We start from the raw sequence: 27,889 nt of genomic DNA, 5'->3' as shown, positions 1-27,889 counted from the left end.
GAGCGTAAGATGAACAGGCATATATGGGAATGTAAGTCAAATATTAAAAATATTTTTTTCTTTTCTTTTCAGTTTCAAGAGATGAATGTGACGGTGGTTTCACAGTATCGAGACTCCTTCTCTAAAGCTGTGACGAAGAATGTGATTGTTGTGGTTCTCGGGATCTTAATCAACTACATCAATGCAGGTCTCATTTACACCAGGTCTGATATTCCGTTGACATGTAGGCACTAATGATGCATTTAGTGAAGAAGTGAGTAGCAGCTCTATTGGACGGTGTAGACAAATTCGGAAGTCTTTTAAATCACGCATTAGTTTGAAAAGAGACATTCTGTGTAGGTCTACAGTTTTGAGTTTGGTTCAATTAGAAATCTGGATGTGAACAGTGCTTCAAGTCTGGCTCTGTAGCCTGGAATTTAGAATGAACTGCACTCCAGCATTTTTTATACTACAGCTTTACACCATGTTCATGTTAGCAATTTATTTTTGTGTGTGAATATTTTCTCAGTTCTGTCCCAACCAATCAAGAGCAACTGACATGTCTATCATGCCATTTTCAGTCAACTTGGAAGCTACAGTGGCAGATGCTAAGAGAAGTTCATTCAGGGGTCAGTACCTTTTTGAAATGAATTGCTATTTTAAAATGTTGCCATATCAAGAATGAGACCCTTGAGAGATTTAGTAACCCATGGTTTACTGTTGTGGTAAACTTTTACAGCCTCAATTGGAATGATAGTATCCTCACAGTAAGACACCCAACTACTGATAACATCCGTCAAGTCATCAATATCAGAGCATGAGTCCTTAAACATATCCAATCTGTGCACTGCAGACATCGCTTGAGTCTCTTAAGAGCAGTTTGGTATGAGGGGATGAGGTGTACGCAGTTGTGATCAGATGAGCCTAAAGGTAGGGGGATGGACTTGAATACATTTTTTACTGAACAATAACATAATCCAATGTTTTGTTTTGTCTAGTTGGGCATGTGACATACTGTCTCTGAGTGTTTTGGACAAAGAGCAATTGTTCATATCCCCAAGAATAATGATTGGGGCATCCGGGATTGGGGCATCAGACAACGAGGGTGCATGCCCCTAATCTGGCGCAGAGACACATTTTTTCTGCACTCTGCTCTCCTTCTCCTGCGCTTCTCCCTCTCCAAGCGGAGTCTCCGCATCCATCGCGCCCGGATCATTTCTCGTGCGCGCTGCTTTAATCCCACATCAAAGTAATGGTCTTCATAACGCGGCTCAAGCACAGTCCTGAGGAAGTGCAGAGCATCCGAATAGATCTCAGCGAAACGCCGCGGTTTTTGTTTGCGTCATCACAACTTTCTGTTTCGGCTATGTTGTTTCAGTGATAAAAGTATTTCGGCCGAAAACCAGAAATGCGCTTTTGGGACGAAAATTTTCGGTGGCCGGATATTTGGTGCATCCCTACAGGTCACTATCTGTATCCCGATCGGACAGCCATGTCTCCGTAAGCGCCAACATACAAGAATCTCTGAACTCATAGGAATACCGGGCCTGTGCTTGTAGTTCTTTGGATTTATTCCGAAGTGACTGCACATTCGAGAGGATGATTGATGGCAGAGGGATGCGAGAGAGTGACTGTTTTTTCACCCTAAGACGAACACCTCCTCTGTGCCCTCCTGGTCTTGGTACTCATTTATATTTACATTTACATTTAGCAGATGCTTTTGTCCAAAGCAACTTATAATAAGTACATTTGTCAAAAGAAAGAAACCACAACATATCATTGCCAATAAAGTAAAAGCTAAAAAATAGAAACAAGTGTTCGGTCCTCGTCTGAGTAAAGTAGTAACTGTTCAGCAAACATACCTTAAAAACAACAGTGCTATGATTTTTTTTGGGGTGGGGGGGGGGGGTTTGGAACAGGTGAGTCTTGAGCCTTTTTCGGAAGATGGCAAGTGACTCTGCTGTCCTGTCATTGGTCGGGAGTTCGTTCCACCACTGAGGCGCCAGAACAGAGAAGAGCCTGGACTTTGCTGAGCGACATTTGTTTGATTTCAGTACTAGCTGGACAGCTGAAGTAGAGGAACAAAGTGCTCGCTCGGGGCGTGTGGTGTGAAATGTACTTGGCCACTTCATCGTCATCTGGTTCGCTATCATCCCCTTGGTTCTCCCACTCGGCAAAGTCGGGGTCTCTCCTGGGTCTTGCTGCTGGTGGTTCAAAGCCAGTATTGCTGCTGCTAGATGCACTGTTTTACTATAAAAGGACCAGTTCCAGTTCTGCTCTTCCGCTCACACCACAATCGGGGGGGGGTGGGGATCCGAGTTGAAAACTGAGAGATAAGATCGGGGCTCAGTGCACTTGCGCCACGCCGACGGGGTGTGTCCGCCTGGACTTTGCAAGTTTCGTGCACAGCGCAGTCTAGCGCAGGCAGGAGAGAAGGCGTGAGTGGGATTAACACAGCCAATTCAGATCTTCACCAATCAAATGAGCTCCTCTCCTCACCTTTAATGCGCCGAGGCGAGGTGCAGTGCAAGTTTCGTCACTTGACAACCCAATGACAGATGACAGCAGCAGCAGCAGCGCCAGACGGCCAAACTTGGATGAAACTGAATCAACACAGCTAAAACTTGGTCCGAGAGGTCCAAGTTTCAGCTGTGTTAATTCAGTCAGGCTGAGTTTCCGTTACGCGTGCCATCCGCCTTTGATCTGAAGTCAGATGTGACGGGACAATCTATATAGATATAAATGCACACGCTGATTCAATTAGTTGCATTAAATAGTGTATGTTGTGATTATTTATTGCATTTAAATGTGCCTGGAACTGTGGAAACCTGCCTGTGAGGTCTTGGTGACGTGTGCGCACTGCGCGCCGGTGAGCCAAACTGCCACTCCGCCGGGCTTTCGGCTCAGTCTCGGCGCGGCTTTTTGGCACAAAACTTCCACAGCGCCAAGCTGAATCTGTGACGCCTCCCCCTGCTGTGCCGCCACACCCATCTCGGCGCAGGCGATCCACCAAACTGCCAAACTGAACGTGCGCAAGGCTGCGCTGGTCGAAACTTGCATTGCGCCGGCTCCGCCACCCTGCACCACCACCCTGCACCACCTGCGCTGCGCCACGAAACTAGGGCCCAATGAGTGGGACGGCCTATCGAGTAAAGCCTACGTCATGTCAACATTGTGTACCCGTGCATGTGCTAATGCATGAATCGTACTGTACTCAAATCCACCTCTTCCAAGCCTGCTGGGGCAAAGGAAGCGTATCATTCTTAAATACGGAGTGCTCGCACTGGCCAAACAATCCACACTTTATGCTCAATCATGCCTGGGCGCGGTACGGTTTGTCTAGTGTGAGTGCACCCTTACACTGCCTTTTTGTTGCATGAATATCACACACCGGGATGCTTTCTAAAAGGAGACATGCAATCGCGGCGTATTTTTGACTCTCCTTTCCGTGATTACGGAGGAATCTTCTGTGTAAAAACCCCTAGTGATTGAGCTGTAGAGGTAGTGGCAGATGTAACATGTAACAAGAAGGAGTATCACCATGATTATGACCCCAAACCCTGGTGAATTATGTCCTTAATGCCAATACAGAGTCCACTACAGCATCATCAAAAGATTGGTTGATCTTTCAAACAAATGTTTCCAATTATGTTATCAATACATGAGGACAAATGCAGATCTTTATGAAACACTGCACAATTCAGAAGTCTGGAACCAAGCTAGAAGCCGAGCTTGCAGGGCTGCCAACTCTCACGCCACACCCCCGATTTTCAGTCAGGAACTTCTGGAAAAATGGAAGATGGTTTATAGTTTATCTAACGCCACCGTGATGGATTAGTTAAGTTTTAAGAGGCAGCAAGTAGGTGGAGCTCGGATCTCGCCCCGTATAGTCTACTCTTTGGTCAGAACCTACTGTCTATGGTCAGAATGAGAGAAAAATCATCAAGAGCACACAGCTCTTAAGGACTTTGAGCTGGGAAGAGAAGCCAGATACAAGAAATCTTTTACATTTTAAAATAACATTACCTAGCTTGTGTTTTTTTTAATTTTTATTCAAATGTTTCGTATGTTTAGTATTTGATTACTTTATTTTTTATACAGAATCCCAAAGTAATCGTATACAAAATGAGCCATACGTTGTCTTGAATCTTATTGTATGGTCAATTGATTCTATTTGTACACTCTAAGGCTAATACATTGAGAACCACTGATAAATGGTATTTAACATTTTTTTTTATAGTAATGATGCTGTATGGTAATGATGCTGAATGGGTCAAACAAATTGCCGTGTATGTGGCAACATTTAGGTTGGCCCTACCAAATCTCACTCCATGGTTTGTTGAAAAGTTGGCAGCCCTGGAGCTTGTCTTCAAATCAAAATCACAATGTGAATGAGTTCAAGGTATTTAACACTTGACGAAGTTGAGTGATTTGATTCCCCTGTTTTACATTGGAGCATATGATTTCCATTTTTGCCTTTTCTCCCTCCCTCTGTGTTTTTCTTCCCCCCCTCCAGATCTTCTACATGAATCCACGTTACATCCTTTTTATCCACCTGGTGGTCAACGACATGATCCAAGTGACGCTGACTGTCATCCAGTTTATGATCAGCTACATCGTATACAAAATAAATGTCTCCATCTGTTGCATCTTCATCCTGCTTGCTCTTTTCACCACTGAAAACACCCCTCTGAACCTGGCTTGCATGGCGGTGGAGTGCTACATCGCTGTCTGCATCCCCCTATGTCACGTGCAGATCTGTACTGTTAAAAGAACATTAATGCTGATTGGTTTAATCTGGGCGACAAGCATGTTGTCTGTTCTTCCTGATCTATTTATCACCTTGGCCACAGAACCGCTGGACTTCTTTCATTCCAGAGTTTTCTGTCTCAGACAAAATGTCTTCCCAAATCCCCTCATCGTCAAGAAGAGAGATATCACATACATAGTGTTTTTACTCATAGTTTGGATCACTATCTTTTACACTTACTTCAGAATTCTGTTAACTGCACAAACAGCTAGCAAAAATTCAAAAAAATCCAGAAATACAATCCTCCTGCATGGGTTTCAACTGCTGCTGTGTATGGCAACGTACGCAGGACCCCAGGTATTACATTTTCTGTTACAATGGTTCCCTAAAAATTATTCAGACTACTTGTTTGCGTTTTATATTATTGTACAGGTCCTGCCACGATCCATTAGTCCAATCATCTACGGCATACGAGACAATACTTTCAGAAAGTACTTGAAAAGGTATCTGTTGTGTAAATTAAACCCACAATAGGAATCAGTTCCCCGGATTATAACTGAATATTCATTTTTGTTTCGTTTATGAAATAACGGAAATATTGTTTGAATAATGGGGTGTTCAATTTATAATATCAGTATCAAATTATTATTTTATATGAGTCTGTGTAATACTGCTACGGGAGGTAGCATTAACCAGTTGTTCATATTCTTAAACTTTTAACTCATTCTTATTACTTATTCAAACAGATTCTGGTTGAAATCATGTTCAGGGGTCCAAGCCCGAGCAGGCTGGGGCGGCGGAGCGGTTATGCAGTGTGGCCCCAGTACCATCTGTGCTGAAAATGTTATTGAAATTGCAATTATTTTCTTTGTATTATCCTTACACCTAAGACTCATACTGCAGCCTGCACCATAAAGTTATGGAAGTTAAACTTTCTCCGGAGGTATAGACTGGTACTTCCATGGCAGACACTAAATATTATACATGTCTGCTAACTGTTGGCACTATGATCAAGGTGAACTCCCACAACCCACATACAGTACATTCAAAATTCTTACATCCACACATGAACTCAGCCGAATCTTGTGATACACTCCACTGCCATTTCCACTGAGAATGTTTTTATTTTTCACAAATTTGCTATATAAGTGTAAAAAAACCTACACTGAGAGTCCGATCCGTACAAAACTTTGCACACATTCAGCCAGCCAGCTGAGGAAACGATGCAGCTGGATGGCAACCACATATCTTAATCATGCATGTCTCAGTTTTCATGTGATCTCTTCTCCAAATACTCCCTCCGCTTCAGCCAGCCCTGGTTGCAGAATTGGACTAAATATAAGGTGGTGAGTTGGAGTTCATTTTGTCATTCCTGCTGCTTCAAATCTGCCTTAACCCTCTGAGACCCACATAAATAACTTTTTGTCTTTTCATACCTTTGTGTATTGCCCTATAAAATTGTCATTTTTTACAGTATCATCAAGTAATACACACCCCCAGAATCAGCACAACATTAGCTAACTGTATGTAGCACTCAATACTTCTATACACTATAATAGGCGATTTTAACCCCATACATCATTGTCTACCGCTTATACGGTGTTGGGTCGCGGGGGCAGCTTTAACAGGCGACCCCAAACTTCCCTTTCCCAGGCCACATCAGCCAACTCTGACTGGGGAATCCCGAGTCATTCCCATGCCAGTGTGGAGATATAGGGCCCTAGTTTCGTAGACCAGGCGCAGTCAGCTTTCAGCGCACCTGCGCCGCGTCGACGGGGTGTGTCCGCCTGGACTTTGCAAGTTTCGTGCACCGCGCAGGCTCGCGTAGGCACACCTCCCGTCTCGCCCACCGGCGCAAGTGGGAAAGAGGGAGGAGAAGAAGGCGTGAGTGGGAGACGAGGAGGAGACGAGGCGTGGACTGGGATTAATACAGCCGATTCAGATCTTCACCAATCAAATGAGCTCCTCTCCTCACCTTTAATGCGTTAGGGGAGGTTCAGTGCAAGTTCCATCACTTGACAACCCGATGACAGAAGCAGCGCCGCCGCTCCCACCACGCGCATCACGCGCTGTGCGCGCGTACCATAATAATAACAATGCCCATATTATAAAAAACAGGAGAGAGAGAGGGAGATGTTTTGGTCCGAGAGGCTGAGTTTCCGTTACGCGTGCCATCCGCCTTTGATCTGACGTCAGATGTGACGGGACAATCTATATAGATATAAATCCACGTGTTGATTCAATTAGTTGCATTAAATAGTGTTTGTTGTGATTATTTATTGCATTTAAATGTGCCTGGAACTGTGGAAACCTGCCTGTGAGGTCTCGGTGACGTGTACGCACTGCGCGCCGTCAGCCAAACTTCCACTCCGCCAGCTGTGATTCGCATTGAATGAATGGACTTTATTTACGCCTTGCGCCGAAAGTAGACCAGGTTGGAGCTGGCGAGCTTTCAGCGCAGTCTCGGCGAGGCTTTTTGCCACGAAACTTCCGCTACGCCAAGCTGAATCTGTGACGCCTCCCCCTGCTGCGCCGCCACACCCATCTTGGCGCAGGCGATCCACCAAACTGACCGTGCGCAAGGCTGCGCGGGTCGAAACTTGCATTGCGCCGGCTCCGCCACCCTGCGCCGCCCTGCGCTGCGCCACGAAACTAGGGCCCATAATCTCTCCACCTAGTCCTGGGTCTTCCCCTAGGAAGGCACTCAGGGGGCATCCTTACCAGATGCCCAAACCACATCAGCTGTCTCTTTTCGATGCAAAGGAGCAGCGGCTCTACTCCGAGTCCCTCACGGATGACTGAACTTTCCACCCTATCTCTAAGGGACACGCCAGCCACCCTCCTGAGGAAACTCATTTCGGCCGCTTGTACTTGCGTTCTAGTTCTTTCGGGCATGACCCCATTCCTCATGACCATAGGTGAGGGTAGGAACAAAGATTGACTGGCAGATCAAGAGCTTTTCGTCACAACGGAGCAGTACAGCGAATGCAATACCGCCCCTGCTGCTCTGATTCTCCGGCCAGTCTCACGTTCCATTGTCCCCTACTATTTCTTTTTTATTATAACCCATACATTTAAAATAAATAAAAAACACACCTTGAATTTTTAAACATTTTATTAAAAAAAGCGCTGCAAACCATTATAACGAAAGAAAAGCTCAATGTAGAAAGTTTCACATACTTTTTTGGATTGTGCTAGAAGTTATATGAAGCTTCTAGCTCACTTAGCTCCCCTAAATATGGACATTCTTTTGGGTAGTGTGGGCGTGGGCGTTTTTTTTTTTTGCCAAGAATTGTCCTTTCCTCTCCCTGCCCTAAATATGTGTGCATATAGTGTAGTTCTCATGTGCCATTTATGTTTTTAACTTTCTCTATCACTACAATAACTCTTTGACCGTCATTTTCTCTGCTTTAACTCCTCCGTGTCTCACACACAACTCATGGCCAAGAGTAAATTAGGCTTTTCGATTCGCTGTAAAAGCCCCTATGGGAGCCAATACGAGTGTCCGATGCGTATACTTAACTGTATACGTCACTAGCAAGATGGCGGATGAGAACTGTCCTCTTCCCCCCTGTGTACGGGAAAAGCAGTACCCCTGCTTAGATGTTTGAGGCCTCAACATCACTTACACACACATTAAAAAGTACCCTCTTCCCTCATCAGTGCAGCCTTTGAACCCCTGCCAGAGTAAAAGTCTCAAAATTGGACCTGGGGAATGCCAGTTTAACCATTGCTCCAGCGGTTTTCCTCAATGATGTCCCCTGTGATTTCCGGAAACATTCTTTGTTTATGTTTCTCTATGACATTCTGATTTTTTCCAGAAGAGTCCCAAGAGCATGTGAGCCTAGTAATACAGAGGTTACTGGAGAACAAGTTGTTTGTGAAGGCCGATAAGAGTGAATTTCATGCTCACTAACACAAATGTAAACACATTTATAAACGAAATTCCAGAGAAATAGGCTTTTTGTGTATGTAGAAAAAAGTCAGTTTTATGAAAATTTGGAGCAAAACAAAAGTGTTAAGTGTGTTTTTTTCAGTGTGTTTGTCCATTTTCTGTAGCGAAATATCATCTTACAACATCATCTTTGAATATACAGCATTGGCTTTAAAATCTGGACAATAAGATTGTCTAAAGATTACATATGATTGGCCAGCGGAGAATATCTTTCCACTTTATGTATTGAGTAAGACACAATGGAAATTGATGTCTTACTCCACAACTGTCATTTCATCATCAGCAGCACTTGTTAGGGATTGCATTTTCAAATCCTGGAACTGAACATAGAAATGTTATCCTTAGTTTTCTAGCAATTTTTTTATCATCAAAATTTACCAAAATTGTTTTGGGAAATGTTTTCGTTTTCATCAAATTTGTCGTTTTTATCACATTTCTAAATGTATAGTGTATCTATTTTGAAAAGCATAACGCAAGTCATTGGTATGTAGGTATGTAAGTAAACTGGGGTTACGCAATGTATTAGTGTCCCTCCCCAATCCGTGTAAATCTGTGTATTGTTCATTCTTTGCTTACTTCGTTTCAAAACAAAATCAGAAAAACAAAATAACTTTGTTGACAAAACAAAACAGAAAAATGGGAAGATAGAAAAACATAACACGGGCCTCTTGTTTTGTTCTTCTGTTTTACAACCCAAATGGAAAGACAGTTTTGTTTTATTTTTTGTTCATGTGATATTGTACGGAAAATCCAGTGAATGTCAGCCCGCGCAATTCATGACTGGAGATGCAGTCTAACATTAGGGCGAAGCAGAACCAGAACACAGTGAAGAAGTTTTGTTTTCTACCGCTCGTCATGACCTCCACTCAAGAAGCAAAAGTTCTTACGTTTAAGATGTCGCAGTTATGGCTGTAGTAGAACCTACTGCTCTGCAGCTCTTCGGTGCCCCGCGGCACTCAATTACAATTGTAAGGAGGTTACTGCGGTCAAGCTAGCCTCCGCTTCGAGTAACACAGTCAAACCAGCCCCCACATTGTTTTGGAGTGCATGTAATACTAGCCATTACGGTAAGAGCATGTAAGAACTGACTTCAAAATAAAAGCAATTTTGGCTCAGCAATTGTGGCTCTAGAGCGAGTTGTCTGACAAATCGGAAGGTCAGTGGTTCAAATCCTGTCTCCTTCAGTCTTTTAGACGATCATGGCATTTCTTTACTTGATTTGGGTCATGCCAATTTACTGATAAGTCACAAAGCGTACTACTAAGTTACTAATTTAGACATTTAGATCTGATAACAATGCATGCAGAATTCCAATAGCATATGTTTAGTAATACTAGGTGTCAATGCAGAGGCCTGTGGATTAGATGTCATCATACATATTATGTGTACACGTAGATCATATGTTAAAGGTCCCATATTATGAAAAATATGTTTTCTCAGGTCTCTACACCTATAAACTGGTCCTCCCTGAGCCTGTCAACTCCCAGAATGAGGAAACAAGAGACTCCTGCATGGTCTCTGCAGCCCCCCCACTGGTACAACGGTGCTCCTATGGGCTGTTCAGATTCAGCTCCCGTCGCTATGTAGGAAGTCATTTGCATAGGCTTAACTCCTCTGCATGATGATAGGAGATATCCGAGAGGGGGCGTTCATCACCGAGGTGACGTTCGATGTGTCCTGCGGTGAGATAGCAGTGAGATGTTGGTGTTTCACAATGTCGTCGCTAACAGCTAGACGCGCAAATTGCTATGTTGCTGGTTGTACAAATCAACATAAGTGCTTATATTCTGAACCAGCTACAGAAGAACAGAAGAGACAGTGGTTGCGTTTCATTTTTAATGACAATGTGCTGGCTGCGGTTTGTGTTAGCTTGTATGTGTGTGCTAACCACTTCACATCGGACTGCTTCAGTAACAAGGGTCAGTACAAAGCTGGCTTTGCCTCGACACTGACCCTTGTTAAAGGATCTGTCCCAACCATACGGGACCAGCAACTTCACCTGAGCCACATAGGTGAGCCATAGTAATACATCCACTGTAAACATTGGCACATGCTACCACTAGCATGGACCATGGATGGGTTTGGGGAAATGCATATCAAATACAGTGTTGTTGGACCTCTGACAGCTGTGTGAAATTGATGTAAAACAGTATAATAGGGATCTTGAACAACAACTGTAAATAGTAGAAGTTATGTCAAATGCTGAAAGAAAGTCTTAACAAACCTTCCCACCCGCAGATCTTCTACATGAATACAGTGAAATACATGTTCACAGAGTGAATTATACATATTTGCAATTTTTTACATGGAACGGAAATAAAAAAAGTTGTGGATCATGGCGCACATTTATGGATTGTCTTCTGTGAGTTTCAAATATTAAAGTCCAATCAAAACCCTGTCCTTCTAAGGAGCCATGTCTGGAGAGGATGGCCCAGAGTGGGCAGCTCGCTGTTGCCCCCACAATTAGCCAATCAGAGCCAATCATGAGTTGAGCAGCTTGAGCACCTGGGACAAATCGTCTACCTACAAAGGGGATGGTGAAAGTCTTAAATGCTAAGCTCCATCTAGTAATATACTAATAGTAAAGTATACTACGTCACACATACACACAGTAGGCTACGGGTGTGTTTCAGGTATGCAGTGCATGCACATATACTCTGTTAACCTGCTGTATAAAAACATTACTGTCTTGCAATTACAGATGAGAGAAGATTCACTCACCCACTCATATCATCTGGATCCTTTAACTGATCCGGGTGAGTCGAGTCTGCTGTCTCCATTGTCACTTGCCAGTATATAAAAATACTAATTCAAACAATGGATTGCGTGACTCGCTACTCGATTTAAAACCTGTAAAGTTGACTTCCGGTCGGAACACCGCCATGATGGCCGCATAGCGAGGGAGCTCCCGGTTGAACCAGAGCAATTAGAGAAATACCCCCATGTAAACCAAACAAATCATTTCGCAAAAATCGTAGAGAAAGGGGTTAAAAATCGATATCACCACTTGCAATAAACGTCGTCTGAAGACAAGGGGGAGAGAAAGACGGAACGCAGCTAACAGGTTTGAGCTAGCAAACAACGCGGTGCAGTGCAGAGAAATGGCCGACTTGGAACTGATTCTGCAAGAACTAAGAGGGTTTCGCCAAGAAAACAAAGAACAATTAGAGACAATAAGAGAGGAAATTATAAAGGCGAATACCAGACTGGACGAGGCGGAAGGACGAATTGAGAAAGCAGAAGAGAGGATCCAAAACACAGAAGACGTCATCACGGCCATGCTAAAGCTACACACCAAGCTGGAAGACAAGCTGCTGGATCTGGAAAGCCGCTCCAGGCGTGAAAATATAAGGATCTATGGCGTGCCGGAGGGGTCCGAGAAGGAATCAACCACGATGATCTCATTTGTGGAAAATTTACTCCGCGAAGGTCTCGAGCTAACGCATGACATGCCCGACCTGCAGATTGAAAGGGCTCACCGGTCGCTGGGACCGCAGCCGCCGGGGGACGCGCCGCCACGCTCCATCGTAATCAAGTGCTTAAGTTTTAAAACAAAAGAGACAATACTCCGCAAGGCATGGCAGAAGAAGGGGTTCACCTGGCAAGAAAACCGCATAAACCTGGATCACGACTATCCACCTCCAATACTCAAGAAAAGAAGAGAATACACAGAGATCCGCAAAATACTGAAGGAAAACAGAGTTCAGTTCCAGACCCTCTTCCCTGCCAGGCTGCGCGTGAGACACGAGGACGGAACCAGAACCTACGAGACGGTAGAGGAGGCATCAGAGGACCTGCTGAGAAGAGGCTACGCTGTGACAACCACCACCGCACCTCCGGAGACGCTCATGGAGCAGGTGCAGCGGCTCTCCTGGACGAGAGTGGGCAGACGAGCAAAGAAGGGCCCAGCCGGACGGGACCAGAGCTACAAGGAGAAGCTCCGAACCTTCAGGAGAACATCACCGACCCCCAGACTTAACCCACGCTAGAGGACGACGGACTAAATTGTGAATTTTTTGATAATGTATTGATTATAATTAGTGGTTAAGATCCACTATTGGTTCGCTCGGGGCCAACTTTTTCATTTTTTCCGACATGCGGCTGTTACAGGTAAGGGCCTCTTCCTCCGGACTGAAGAGGGAGACTGTTTCCTTCGAGCCACCTCGGGAGGCTCAACAGGGTCGGACTATCAGACCCCTACATAGGGAGTCACACGGACAGATTGTGTTCAGTTTGATGATGTTTGGCGTGTTAGTTGTTTATTCCCTGCTGGTTCTCGCAGGGAGGGGGAAGCGCACCCGGTTTTTGAGTGGGAGGAAGGGGGAAATCACATAGATGCAAAACAACTCTTTAAAAATAGCATCATTTAATATGAATGGAGTACTCAATCCAGTTAAAAGGTGGAAAATGTTATCAAAATTAAAAAAAAATTAAATCCAAATAGCTCTCTTACAGGAGACACACCTCGACGACTCCGAACATGCTAAATTGAATAAATCAGGATTTAAACATGTTTATTTTTCTTCACATGTATCGGGGAGACGGAGAGGAGTGGCGATTTTGATATCCAGTGCGGTAAATTATGAACACATATCAGAACATAAGGATAAGGAAGGCAGATTTGTTATGGTCACAGGGAAGATAGAAGGTATTGTGATAAGTCTCCTTATCGTGTATGTGCCGCCGGGCAGTGACTGGTCCTTCTATAAACATATGGTTGATTTAATGACAACAAAGAGTCAAGGGATTTTAATATGTGGCGGAGATTTTAACATCCGATTAAATCCCAGAATTGACTCATCAAACAGGAAATCTGACGCAAGAAACATCAGCAATAGATTAAATACTTGGTTGCGTGAAGTGGGGATAGTGGACGTGTGGAGAGAGATAAATCCGACGAGCCGTGATTACTCACATTACTCACAAGCGCACAATGTCTACTCACGCATCGACTACTTTTTTATGCTTAAAGGAGATCTTTTCAGGGTGGGCAACTGCGAAATAGGACCTAGCACTATTTCAGATCACAGTCCCATCTACATGTCAATCCATCTGAATAATAATAAGAAATCCACTCTCTGGAGACTGAACTCAAACATTCTGAATAACCCAGTTATTAAAGATAAATTGAAAAGCGAAATTAAATTGTATTTGGAAAACAACGATAATGACGAAGTGACCCCACCCATTCTCTGGGATGCATTAAAAGCAGTGTTGAGGGGCAAAATAATAGCCATCTCCTCATATGAGAAGAAACTTAAGGAGCAAAAACTCCAAAAATTAGAAGAGGACTTGAAGAGACTACAGAAAGAACATGCAAAGTCTCACAAAGATGACGACAAACGTAAGATCAAAGAATTAAAAAAAGAAATAGATGAAATAAATACTCAGGAAATTCAGAAAAAGCTCCTTTTTACAAAGCAACGATACTACGAGACGGGTGGGAAATCACTGAAACTTCTATCGTACAGGTTAAGAAAACAACAGGCGGATAGAACTATATATAAAATAAGAAACTCAGAAAAGAATGTAATAGAAACTAACCCGGAGAAAATACAACAATGCTTCCAAAAATACTATAGAATATTATATACACAACCACAGATAAGCAATGACAACCAGATTGATGCCTTTCTGGCCCAGGTAAATCTTCCAAAGATCACTGATGAACAAAATGGGAAATTAATATCCAAAATAACAAAGGAAGAAATTCAAACAACAATTAGGAGAATGAAAGGGGGGAAGTCTCCAGGGACAGATGGTTTTTCCACAGAATGGTACAAAACAATGCAGGATCAACTTATTCCAACATTATTAAAAACATTTAACTGGGTTTTGGAGAACAACAATATCCCCCCCTCATGGAGGGAGGCAATGATCTCGATCATACCTAAGGAGGGGAAAGATAAATTGGAGTGTGGAAATTACCGTCCTATAAGTCTTTTAAACAACGACTATAAATTATTCACCTCCATATTATCCAAACGAATAGAGTTGTTATTACCATTATTAATACACAAGGACCAGACTGGCTTTGTCAGACAAAGACAAACCCAAGATAACATCAGGAAAACACTGCACGTTATGAGACAAGTCACGCATCAAAAACTGGAGACACTGATATTAAGTTTAGACGCTGAGAAAGCATTTGACTCAGTGAGATGGTCATTCTTATATAAAGTACTTTCGAAATTTGGCTTCCATACAACTATAATTGACACGTTTGCAGCATTATATAACAAACCAACAGCAAGAATTAAAATCAATGGAAACTTAACCAATTCATTCACTTTAGAAAGAGGAACGAGGCAGGGATGTTGTGCGTCGCCGCTCCTCTTCGTCTTGTTTATAGAACCCATGAGTCAACTAATTAGGCAGAGGAATGACATAAAGGGGGTAACAATGACATCTGGGGAACAAAAACTGGCCCTTTTTGCCGACGATTTATTGATAAGTATAACACAACCTACTGAGACACTCCCAAAACGTATGAAATTTTTAGAGGAATTTGGTTTAGTTTCTGGTTACAAAATTAATATTAATAAAACCCAAGCATTAACATTTCATTATGAACCTCCACGTTCAATTAGGACCATGTACAATTGGAAATGGGACGCTGAGTCCATTAAATATTTGGGTATCTCGTTACCTAGGGACTTCACGAGACTGTATAACATAAATTATGGCCCACTAAATTCAAAGATTAAAACTGATATACAAAGGTGGAACGTTATTCCCTTTTTAAGCTTAAGCTCCCGGATAGAGTCAATCAGGATGAATATTCTTCCACGGATGTTGTACCTTTTTCAGTGTTTACCAATTGAAATACCATCTAAACAGTTCTTAGAGTGGGACAGAGTGATAGCGAGGTATCTGTGGCAAGGGAAAAGGGCCAGAATCAAATTTAAAACATTGCAATTAAGAAAAGAAAGAGGGGGAATGGGCCTTCCCTGCTTACAGGATTACTACCATGCAGCTCAGTTAAGGCCTCTAGTCTGCCTGTGCTCGCCTACATACGCTGCAGCATGGAAGAAAATTGAAGGAACGATGATGAAGGGAGTAAACAGCTTTATTAAGTGACAATAAATTACAAGAGGAACAGGAGATCCCAGAGGACTCTATAACAAGCAGCTTCCTGAAGTCCTGGCAGGAAATAGTCAAAATTTGCAGATTAAAAGACACATCTAAGATTATGAGGTGGTGTGCCTATGATTCGGACTTTACGCCAAATAAAACCGACGGCAGATTTACAGTTTTCCTCCATTGGTTTGGCTCTTTTCTTGAAACAGAAATTACATTCTCAAAACAACATGGACAAATCTCCAAACCACTTGGCAATTGTCCACAACAGAATTGCATTTCTCATTCATTAATCAAATTGCAATTGTCTTAGTACATGTCTCAATATCTCATTACATCTTGCAAATGATTAAGTACAGGTAGCCTACATTTAGCACAATTTCCAAGTGAATAGATCTTGTTGATCTAAACTGATTGTCGATTCTCAGTCTAATGGTTGTTCTCTTCAAAACATGTTAGCATCATTTCATTGTGTAAGTCATCACTTGCACAATAGTCTGATCAATTGTCAAAATTAGTCAAGAACATAATACCATGAATACCATATATGAATGTCTTGGAACATTTGATAAATTGAGTACTAGTATTTCATTGTTAACTCATTCTGTAAGAAATACATAAGACATACATTACGAATGGAGTGTTGTCCTTTGAATTCTATGTTTGAACGACAACCTGGCACGGGTGGCTACTCTTACCGTAAAATCCTATTTTTTTCAGTTTTACACACAATTGTATTCTGTTAGCTAGACAAAAAAACGAGTACAGTAACCATTGTCAATGAAGGACTGGGCTAAGACTTAGTGGTGGACATGAGGGATATTTCAATTGTCCTCTGCCATAGTGACAAAACATCTAAACATTTTGACTTGCAGTGCTTACACAATGCCAAAGGGATGATGCATTTTGGGGGCACTGACTATTTATATGAGAAAGGAATTTAGATTTGACACATGAGCGAACTGTTTTGGGAGAGATATGAGCTTTTGCAGGTGAACCATGGTGTTGTGCTGAACCATCCAGGTTATTTTGGCAAAAGCACCAAGAGTATTGAGAACGTCCGGTCTGTTTCGAGAAATGAGCCAAAGCAATTGAGAAGGATCTTTTGTCTTTTGGGGGCACTGACTATTTATATGGGAAAGGAATTTAGTTTTGAAGCATGAGTGAACAGTTTTGGGAGAGATATGAGCTTTTGCAAGTGAACTATGGTGTTGTGCTGAACTGTAAGACTGTTTTGCCAAATGATCTTAGAGTTTTGAGAATGTAATTTCTGTTTCAAGAAATGAGCCAAACCAATGGAGAAAAACTGTAAGACATGGTTCACAAAAGGTTTAACTACCTATATTTCATTTGTCCACAAGGGGGCATTTCAGAGTTTTGAGGCCCTACAGAAGGATCATGGTCTAGGGAGGCACGATTTTTTTAGGTACTTGCAAGTGAGAGATTATTATAACAAAAATATTAAAGAGGCGTTAAGAAAAGACGAGTCAGGGTTCATGGAGGTATTCTTATCATTAATTAAGTCCAGGTCTTGTAACAAAATTATCTCCAAATTATATAATGCCATACAATTAGCCAAACAAGAGAATACAGAATACATACAGAGGAAATGGGAAACGGAAATAAGGATAATTATTACACAGGAGAGTTGGGAGAAAATATGTCAATTATAATGGATCTCAACCGGGTCAAACACCTGGCGGGAGTTCTGCTGGAAAAGTATAACAAGATTTTTATCACACCCATTCAGAAGCGTCATCAGGGTAACGGGGATGCTTGTTGGAGACTCTGTGGGTCTAATGGAGCCAACCACTTCCATATTTTTTGGGACTGTCAAGTAATAAAACCTTACTGGGAAGAGATCTGCAAACATATAAAAAATATATTTAATGTGAACATTCCATTAAAATGTGAAACTATGTTCTTGGGCAACATAATGTTTGAAACATGGAACATAAAAGACAAAAAACTGCTGGCCATACAGTGAAAAAAAAAAAAAAAAAACCTGTAAAGTTTTAACATGACCTATCAGGTATCATCAGTTTACCCTAGCAAGTGGCTGCTAGAAGCCACTTGCCTTAATAGACTTCTCCTAATTTCATTGAAAAGAAGAAGTCTGAATATATCATACCTGCATACCTCATACGAGCAACTACCGGCGTTTTATCTTCTTCGGATCTACGGTTTCAGCTTGTTAAATCCACCAGCACCGTGTCACCCTGGCAAGACGTCTTCATTTCATTTCACGTCTTTTCCTCCTCGACTTTCTTTCCGTTTACGAAGAGCGGCGTATCGACTTGTCTCGCCTCTGATGACCACAACAGAGGTAACTAGGAACAAATGACTCCCCACTAGACCAGTGTAGCGCCCGCTATGGCGAGACTATGCCACCCCTTGACTTAACCCCTTAGAGCAAGGGGGACTCTGTCCCAAGAATCCACACACACACAGGAGTTTATGAAAACAGTGAATCTTTATTAACAATCTTATGCTTCCTGTGGGAAGTGTTGCACAGGGTTATGAATAACTAAATAAACACACGGGGGGATAAGCTGCAACGCTCTAGTACACCGCCAGCCAAGCCACCGCAAGGGGCCCACACTGACGAGCAGTCTTTATACACACGTGAATGGGAACACCCCCTTAGGGCAGCACACCAATCGGAGTTAGGAATATTCACACACTGCAACCATGCATGCATAATCAAGTAAAGGCTCAAAGTCGCTATAGAACTCACACTCTCACACTGTAAGCTATGTGGTTTATAAGTAAAGTCTTAACGTCATAGAGGTCACACCCTCACACTGCAACACTCAAGTAGCTATAAGGATAAGGAGACTGCATGTCCTGCATAACCCCATCGGCTACCTGGGCTTGGCCAGTACTGGGCGATCTAAAGTAAGGGAGGGGAGGACAAACAAACAAAGAAATAAGACAAAAAGAAATAACCCCCCTCAGCCTGTGCCCCACTATGCGGATCAATCACAAATCCCTCTGGCCACCAGGTCAGAGAACAGCAGTGTAGCATAGCATGTGGCCCTATGCAACAGCACAAACAAACAAAAACAACCATTAATATACACTTATAGTACCAGAAAACACTCACTTAAAATACATGGCTTTAAGACAAGCAACGTCTATGTAATATTATAACACACAGGAACCTGGCACAGTTAACAACGTACCTGTAGCCATGTTAAGTTGACCACACCAGTCTTTTATGCCTCCGTCGGCAACCACGCTATCCAGCTAGACGCTGGTCAGGAACAGAGAGACTAGGTGTCACAGACAGGTGTGGTCTAGGTGTTACAAACAGAACCCACACATACAAAATATGTACCGTAAAATGTCACAATACCGTACCTTCGTATCCACGGAATTACTCTAGCATCACAAACCGCGAGTCCCGACTGCCGGCACGGGAGAGTCCTCAAGGACACTCCCCTGGTGGATCCTAGGCTAGCCAAACAGAGTGCTTTTAGTGTTTTTTTACCGATGAAGGAAAGAATGTCGCCAACATACCTTAGCACGGGAACGCCACCCAAAACGCCACCACACACGCTCCTCTGAGCTAGCAGCAGGGGAAAGCTAACTGGTTAAGGACCCCAGGTGCCTATAAAGGTGCCGGTCTCTAATCGTGGACCAATCGCACCCCACTAATGATGTAAAGGGGATTACGAACATACACAGGCAAAAAGGGGGACAAAGACAACAACAAACAAACAAGGTACTCGGCCCTACACGCTACACCAGTTTGAAGTTAATTTTAAGTTTCACGCTAATAACCCCCAGTTCTTTTGTTGGAAGCCCAAGGATAAACCGGAGAACTCTTAACAGATATGGTATTTATTCAGGTCACAGGTAAAGTATGGCAGCGCTGGACTTGGAATGGCAGAGCTCCCACAGGATCTCAGTTAGAGCGAACCCCATTTCCGGGTGCTGGTCACATTTTATCTTCTTGGGCTGAGGCTGCTCCGTACAGAGTTTGGACTTTCACCCAACCGAGTCTTACTGGTCAGTTATCTCTGACGTGAACTTAGAGATATGTAATATGAAACATGAGTGTTGTCCTTCAGGTGTGTATCTATTCTAGCAAACTTAAATGACAGATCAAAGAGGACCTTGAAGATTCAACGGGTTCCTGCTTATCAGGTTAACTGTCACACTGTTCTAATGAACACAACCAGTGATTTATATGAGTTCAGTGAAAAAGTCTGAAGTGAACAAAGTAAAAGCCAATTCTAACAATACACTCCAGGCACACTAAAACCAATCAATTAATCAATGTATCCTTTTTTACCTGATGAAAATGTTGTTTTTATTTTCTTCTTGGAGTACTCCTAAAACGGCATTTAAAAAAAACGGAGGCGAGAGAGGTGGGCAATATTCTGATAAAAAAAAGTGGCAAATTTGCTAGTTTTAAAGTTGCAAATTTGCAACTTAAAAAAATTTGACTGGGGGGCATGCTTCCAGACCCCACTACAATGGTTTAGTTTGTCACCTTTTTCAACCCTCATGAGTTTGCAGGTATGATATATAAGCATGCCAAGTTGTCAGACAGTATTTTACCATCATATAGTGTATGTCTTTTGCTTGAACAAGTTCATCAGATGCTGACATGAATTTCACACAAGGGGAAAGCAATGAGAGAGGAGCTGTGAATTACAGGGACACGTTTGTTATGGCTGTTGGCAAGAATGTGATCGTTGTTCTTCTGGGCATCACCATCAACTACATCAATGCCACAATGGTCCACACATTCAACAATCATCAAGTGAGTAAAATGTTATTTTAAACTGAATGTAATTTGTTAAGCAAGGGAAGAAAAGAAGGTGTCAAATATCAGTATACAGTATGTATGAAATTGTATATCTCTCCGGTCCTTTTAATTTCTTTCTCTTCTTTTATATCTGCTCTTCTCCTCAACGGTTGGTTTTGAAATTATATTTAATCCTGTTTAATCTCATTCCATTAAATGGAACAATTTCAACATTATTTCTCTGTCAACGCTTCATTTAACCTTTGTGTCGTGTTCGTTTCTCCCCCCTTACTTTAGTGTTCCCGGTAAAATTTGACCGGCCTGTTTTAACTGCTCTTACATTAACACAAAAAACACTTATCATCACCAAATTTTATTTTACTCCCCTTTAAGCTGTTAACAATGTCTCAGACTACTGGTTTACATGAATAACTGCAGTGAATATTGAAATTGTACACTTTATTCCAAAATTCACGTGTATTGTAAAAAAAAATCAAAAATCAAAACAGAGACCAAATTCACAAAACATCAGAACATCAGCATGAACACATCATCCATGTGTGAATGTGTGTGTGTGTGTGTGTGTGTGTGTGTGTGTGTGTGTGTGTGTGGGGTGTGTGTGTGTGTGTGTGTGTGTGTGTGTGTGTGTCTTCACACACAGGATTGGCATTTTGCAATCAGGTCGGAATGTACCTTGCAAACGTAGGCAAGGTCGGAAAGGTTGTGAAGTTCTGTCATCAAATCTGAAAACTTGTGAGTGGATATGAAACTGTTGCAGGGACATAGTTGACCAGAATATAGGCCTCCCTGACTCCACATCCCACAGACTTTTTGTAGCCTCATTGTTGGACCGATATACTCCTGCTAAAATCAACAGACCCATGTAGGCTTGGAGGTCTACCTGGTTCATGTGTCTGCAAACACACGCCTCCCCTCCAGGTTTGTCATCAGTATAATTTCCACAATGGACTCTGGTAAAAAGAGTTGGAAGCTGGACTTGATGTCATCCACATGAGATGTTGCGTTCCGTGTTGGCCCTGGCGTCATCCTAACAATATCCTAAACTCTTGCTCTGCCTCCTCGGTCCTGGGTGGATGAATACCAGAGCATGTTGCCATCCTTGGACTGTGTCATCTCAGGTGCCTCTTCATCAGGTGCCTCTTCCTCAGGTGTCTCTTCTTCAGGTACCTCTTCTTCACCATCTGTTGACTGGTCGGTCTCACAATGGTCTGGGTCAAAATCAGGATCGATGTTGTCTTCTATTTCTGAGACATCCTCCTCTATTTCCGGTTCAACTTCAATCCCTTCTTCATCAGTTTGAAAAAAAAAAAGGTCAAGAGCCTCTCTGGCAGAAAATCGTCTTATCAGGCGCCTACTCATATTGTTCAGAGTGAAATGACAGCAGTACACAAATACTAAATACTAAATAAAAGCTTTATATAGGTGGTCTGTGTGAAGATATGATATATTTTGTATCAAAAAGTGTGGTTCACGTAGGGGAGAGGCACATAAGCGCAGGAAAGAGGTGAGAAGAGGAGACACCTAATTATTCAGTCTGAAAGGGGTTCACGTGGGGTGTAGTGTGTGTGTGTGTGTGTGTGTGTGTGTGTGTGTGTGTGTGTGTGTGTGTGTGTGTGAGTGAGTGTGTGTGTGTGTGTGTATGTGCGTGTAGTGGCGGTGGTGGATTTGTGGTTGTATACTATCTGATGGATGAACACAAACTAGGGTCACCCATTAATTTCCTATGGCGGTCATTTTTGACCGGGAACACCACAGGTGTTACAAAGTTGATTTAACCACTCAAAATTCAAGGAAAGTGGTGATCATCAATTGTATATGTTCAAATGCCTAGTGTGGAGGATATCATAAGGCCTTGAGACAATAAAATGTAAAACACAATATTTATGATTGATGAAAGTAGGAAATCGGTCAGATTTGACCCGAACACGACAGAAAGGTTGCTCCTGTAACCGCTTATGTACCCTTTTCTTCCTTCTACTAGTTTCCATGTATAACTTGCCATGTGGACATGTAAAAAAAGCTTGATTTCTTGAATACCAAAGGCATTTAACATCAATTTAGTGGGCGAACAGATAGATGTGTTAGAACAACTTGAATGTCGTATTCTATAGCAGTCATCTTTATTAGCTTTTGACTTACTCTCCCAGTGACTGCATGCAATTACACAATAGCACCAATATGACATGACCTCTAGTATCCAGTTCTTTGCTTAATACAGGATTGGAAGCATGTTTTTTTCTATATGACTACATGTGGACATCATGTTATGATTATTATTATTATTCATCCAATCATGAATATTTTTTTCCACTAAATGTTGAAAAGACTCCCTGATCATCATTCTCATCCTCAGTCAATTCTCTTTCCCACTAAATATGGTGAATCTGCTGAAGTGGCGAGCTATGGCTCAAGCTACACCCCCAAAGACCTATGAGTGGCAGGTGTTGCCTTTTGGTACGACTTGTAGCCCTTGCTGCGCCATTTATGCCTTGCAGCGTCATGCAAAACAGCACCAAGAGAGTGACCATGAAGTTTTGAACTCGGTAGGGCATTCTATGTTGATAATTGCCTGCAAAGCTTCCTTTCCTCAGCCACAGCCAAAGCACTTCTGGACAAACTTCTTGCCACACTGTCCCAGGGGGGATTTGAGATTCGCCAATGGGCAAGTAATGACTCCAGTGTTGTCAAACATCTCCCTCCAGAGGCAAGATCCATTAGCACAGACTTGTGGCTCTCTCAAGCTGGCATTGACCCCAGGAATCCACCTTAGGCTTGCGCTGGAGCTGCCTTCCTGATAGCCTGGGATACAAACATCGTGTGATAGCCATTAAGATTCCCACGCGCCGCCTGATCTATCGCACTCTTGCCAGTCAATATGACCCTTTAGGATATATCTTACCATATACCACCAGGGCCAAAGTGCTGGTTCAGGACTTATGGAAAACCAAACAAGGCTGGGATGACCCCATCACTCCAGCAGAACTGGCTGATCGATGGCTGCAGTGGGAACGGGAACTGGCTGACCTCTCAAGCATCAAACTGCCTCGTTGTTACGTGCCCCCTTGTGCTGACCAGTCAGGTGTGTACAGAGAGCTGCATGTCTTCTGTGATGCCTCGGAAAGGGCCTATGGCACTGTGGCCTATCTACGTGTCCATGACAGCCAAAATCATGTTCACGTGGCATTCATCATGGCTCGCTCTAGAGTGTCCCCGAAGAGACAGTTATCGATGCCTCGACTTGAACTGAGTGCTGCCTTGGTAGGGGCGCAGTTGGCCACAACCTTGAAGTCTGAACTTACCTTGTCATTGGCCCGAACCATCCTTTGGAGTGACTCCACAACAGTGCTGACCTGGCTGAAGTCAGAGTCGTGCCACTACAAGGTCTTTGTTGGGACTCGTGTTGCAGAGATCCAGGAACTCACAGACTCCGATGACTGGAGGTATGTTGACAGTCCGAACAACCCAGCTGATGCCCTGACCCGAGGCAAGACACTGCGTGACCTGGCTCAACCTAACTGCTGGACGGATGGACCTTCCTTCCTTCGGAATCCGGAGACTTGCTGGCCTGTTGCCCCAGATGTCTCACACACATCTTCACTCGCAGACAGCACCGAAGTAAGGAAAGCTGCTATGTGCCTAAAGGTTTCTACGGCCACCAGTACATTGCCGAATGCCTCAGAGCATCAAAGCTGGAGTGACCTCATCACCGCCACCGAGCAAACCTTGACCGACTCTGATAAAGCAGCCAGAGGTGTAGCAGCTGAAACCTTCATTTTGCAACAAGCCCAGGAGTCATGTTTCCCTGAAGAACTTGATGCTCTCCGTAAAGGCAAGCCTCTCCCGAGGCGAAGTCGTCTGCTCTCACTCTCTCCTGAACTGGATCCAGATGTTGGACTGATTAGAGTAGGAGAGAGATTACGTAGATCCCAGGACCTGGACCCAGACATCATCCATCCAATCATTCTGGAACCAAAGCATCCCGCTACGCAGCTCATTGTTAAGCACTGTGACGAGTCCCTGCTGCATCCCGGCCCAGAGAGGGTCTTTGGAGAGTTGAGACCCAAGTATTGGATCTTGGGTGGAAGACCAGCCATCCGGAAACATCAACACAGTTGCAGGGAGTGTCAGAGGTGGAAATCTTCTCCTGAAGTGCCCAAGATGGCTGATCTGCCCCCTGCAAGGCTGCGTCTCTTCAAACCACCATTCTGGTCCACCGGTGTAGACTGTTTCGGACCCTTTCTCATTCACCATGGCCGTAGAACAGAGAAGCGATGGGGAATTATCTTTAAATGCTTAACCACTCGTTGCCTACATCTGGATTTGCTTGGAAGCATGGATGTTGATGCCTTTCTGCTAGCTCTCCGGCGTTTCATCTCCCGCCGTGGCAAGCCCTTCGAGATCTGGGTAGACAGGGGAACGAACTTCCGTGCTGGGGACAGGGAGTTGAATCAATGTTTCCAGGCCATGGAACCCGAGCTTCAAGAACATCTCATTCAACTTCAACCCGCCAGGTGCCCCACACTTTGGAGGTGTCTGGGAGCAATCAGACCACTTCCAAGGCTGTCCTTCGCACCATCCTGATTGAGGTGGAAGGCATTATGAATTCTAAGCCTCTAGGCTACCTTTCATCTAATGCCAGTGATCCTGACCCTGTCACTCCCAACTTGCTCCTGATGGGGCGGCGAGACGCCTCCCTGCCACAAGCCATCTTTGGCAACAGCAAGCTCCTTGGTCGAACAAAGTGGCGTCATAGCCAGATGTTAGCTGACCATTTCTGGACAAGGTTCATTCGTGACTATTTGCCTAACCTACAACCCAGAGGAAAGTGGCAGAGGGAAGTTCAAAATCTGGAAGTAGGGAAGACCGTTCTGATCCTTGACCCACAACTGCCTCGGGCCTCTTGGCCTACAGGTCGAGTCACAGCTGTCACGGCCGGTAGAGACGGACGTGTTCGGTCTGTCGACGTCCAAGTTGGCGGTCGAACTTACACCAGACCGGTGTCTCGTCTGATGGTGCTCCCTGAGTTGGCAGAAGAGTGAGTCTCTCTCCCCGGAGGAATTGATCCCAATTCCGGGGCGGCTGTGAAAAGACTCCCTGATCGGCTGTGAAAAGACTCCCTGATCATCATTCTCATCCTCAGTCAATTCTCTTTCCCACTAAATATGGTGAATCTGCTGAAGTGATCCAAAGGATACCTGCCACCTGACCACGCCTACCTTACCTGCTGGGTAAGGGGGCGGAGGCTATAAATTGTTTGTTCACTCCTCAGTTCGCCCTTTTTTGCACTCCGTGCCAACACTCCTGTGCATCCACGTGTGTGCGTCTTCATGTTAACGTTAGTGGTCAATTCATTTCATTTCTATTGTTTAATTTGTATGCCTTTTATGGGAGCTTTGCTGACATGTGCTCCGCTGCCCTAATTCCTTTGTTCCCACACATGTGCCAAGAGCCATGTGAGATGATTGTTTGTTGTTTGACTGTTTAGTTATGGGTTGTATAGTCATACATGTTTGTTGTGCATTATTTGATTTGCCACTCCGTTGAATTGTAATTGTATTGTTCTTTTCTTTATCTCTTTTTGATGCAGCACATACATAAATGCAAATGAACAGTGGAAATAAAGAACCACAGACCAAGACCTCAAAGGAAAAGCAAAGACAAATAAAGCTGCTGGTGTTGCATCAAACCTTGCCTTCTCCTTGCCTACTTCCAAAACCCTCTCCTTACTATTGACGTCTTCTGACCGAGACTCTGCTTGCTCACCACACACTCACTCTCTAGAACCCGATCAACCTACAGTTTCTTCAATGTAATGTTGTGATTCATGATATCCTGATAATCACCTAAATGTACTTAAAACTCTCAAAATGGCTCTTTTTCTTAAAATAAATATATATATTTTGTCAATGCACAAACACTGCCCACTAAGGAAACATACATGAAAGAACCACCACGTGGTCAAGCCTTGGATTACAAAAGGGATAGAAAATGCATGTTAAAAGAAAAACGTTCTATATAGAACCTTTAAAAATAAATTAACAAGTATTATGAGATCAAACAAAAAGGGCTATTACCATAAACTACTGGAACTTCATAGGAGTAATACACAGGAAATATGGAAGGTGTTAAACAAGGTAATTTAAAAGGGTGAAGGGAAAACCGCAATTCCTAACTACTTTGTAAAAGATGACAATGTAATCATTAACAAAGCAATTGACATTGCCAATTAATTTAACACTTTCTTTGTAAACGTTGGTGTCAATTTGGCCAAAGAAATTGAGGAGCAGAGATATGGGACTGGGATGCTGAATACTGGAGATACAACGCAAAACAATCTGCACTCCATTTTTATCTGGGATGATGAGGAAAGTGAAATCACTGATATTGTAAGAAAATGCACAAATGAAAAGTCCACTGATTGGACAGGAATAGACATGTCCCTAGTAAAAGATATTATACACCGTATTGTGAAACCATTGACTCATATATGTAACCAATCTTTTCATACGGGCATATTCCCCAACAAGATGAAAACAGCAAAAGTCATTCCAATATATAAAAATGGAGATAGTCACCTATTTACAAATTACAGGCCCATTTCCCTGCTTCCACAGTTCTCCAAGATCTTAGAAAAATTGTTTGTGCTCAGACTCGACAACTTCATTGAGAAACATGATCTATTGTGTGACCAACAATACGGCTTTAAAACAAACAGGTCTACCTCAATGACAGTGGTAAACCTAATAGAGCAGATCTCCACAGCAAATGACGGCCGAGAATTCACAGCTGGTGTGTTTATAGATCTTAGTAAAGCCTTCGATTCAGTTGATCATAAACTATTAATCAAGAAACTGGAATTCTATGGTATCAGAGGGATGGCTAATATCTGGTTAAAAAATTATCTTGATGAGCGCTATCAATATGTACAAATACAAGATGTTAAATCTGAACTTTTGAAAGTAAAATGTGGAGTTCCTCAAGGATCTGTCCTGGGGACTAAGCTTTTTATTTTATATATTAATGACATTATCAATGTATCAAAGCTTTTGAATTATGTTTGCGGATGACACAAGTCTGTTTTGCCATGGAAGGAATGTGGAGCAGCTTCTGAGAGCAATGGAAGGGGAACTAAATACACTGAAGAAGTGGTTTGATGTAAATAAATTATCTTTAAATTTAAGTAAAACCTAATTTATAATATTTGGAAATCAAAAAATCAATAATGAAGTCTCATTAAGGATTGATAATGTGAAGATTCAAAGAGTGTTTGAATATAAGTTTCTTGGAGTATTAATTGACCACAATTTAAACTGGTAATCTCACATTAATCATGTCAAAAAGAAAA

The 27,889-nt window shown here is 42.9% G+C and overlaps 2 protein-coding genes across 2 annotated transcripts in view; both read left to right on the top strand.

Moving 5' to 3' along the window:
• LOC311021324 (odorant receptor 131-2-like) overlaps nucleotides 1-27,889 on the top strand; it is a gene marked incomplete at its 3' end in the record, with an annotated part of 247,803 nt that overhangs the window by 169,592 nt on the left and 50,322 nt on the right. The window lies entirely within an intron of this gene.
• LOC311023814 (odorant receptor 131-2-like) lies at nucleotides 85-5,266 on the top strand. Its single transcript, XM_084025873.1, has 2 exons — nucleotides 85-187; nucleotides 4,496-5,266. Exons 1-2 carry the CDS (start codon nucleotides 182-184, stop codon nucleotides 5,261-5,263), a joined length of 774 nt encoding a protein of 257 aa, XP_083881999.1. The 5' UTR covers nucleotides 85-181; the 3' UTR covers nucleotides 5,264-5,266.

The sequence above is a fragment of the Eutrigla gurnardus genome (assembly GCF_963514095.1).
Source record: "Eutrigla gurnardus genome assembly, chromosome: 2".
NCBI classification, from domain to species: Eukaryota; Metazoa; Chordata; class Actinopteri; order Perciformes; family Triglidae; genus Eutrigla; species Eutrigla gurnardus.
This window is presented reverse-complemented; position numbering and strand designations above follow the sequence as displayed.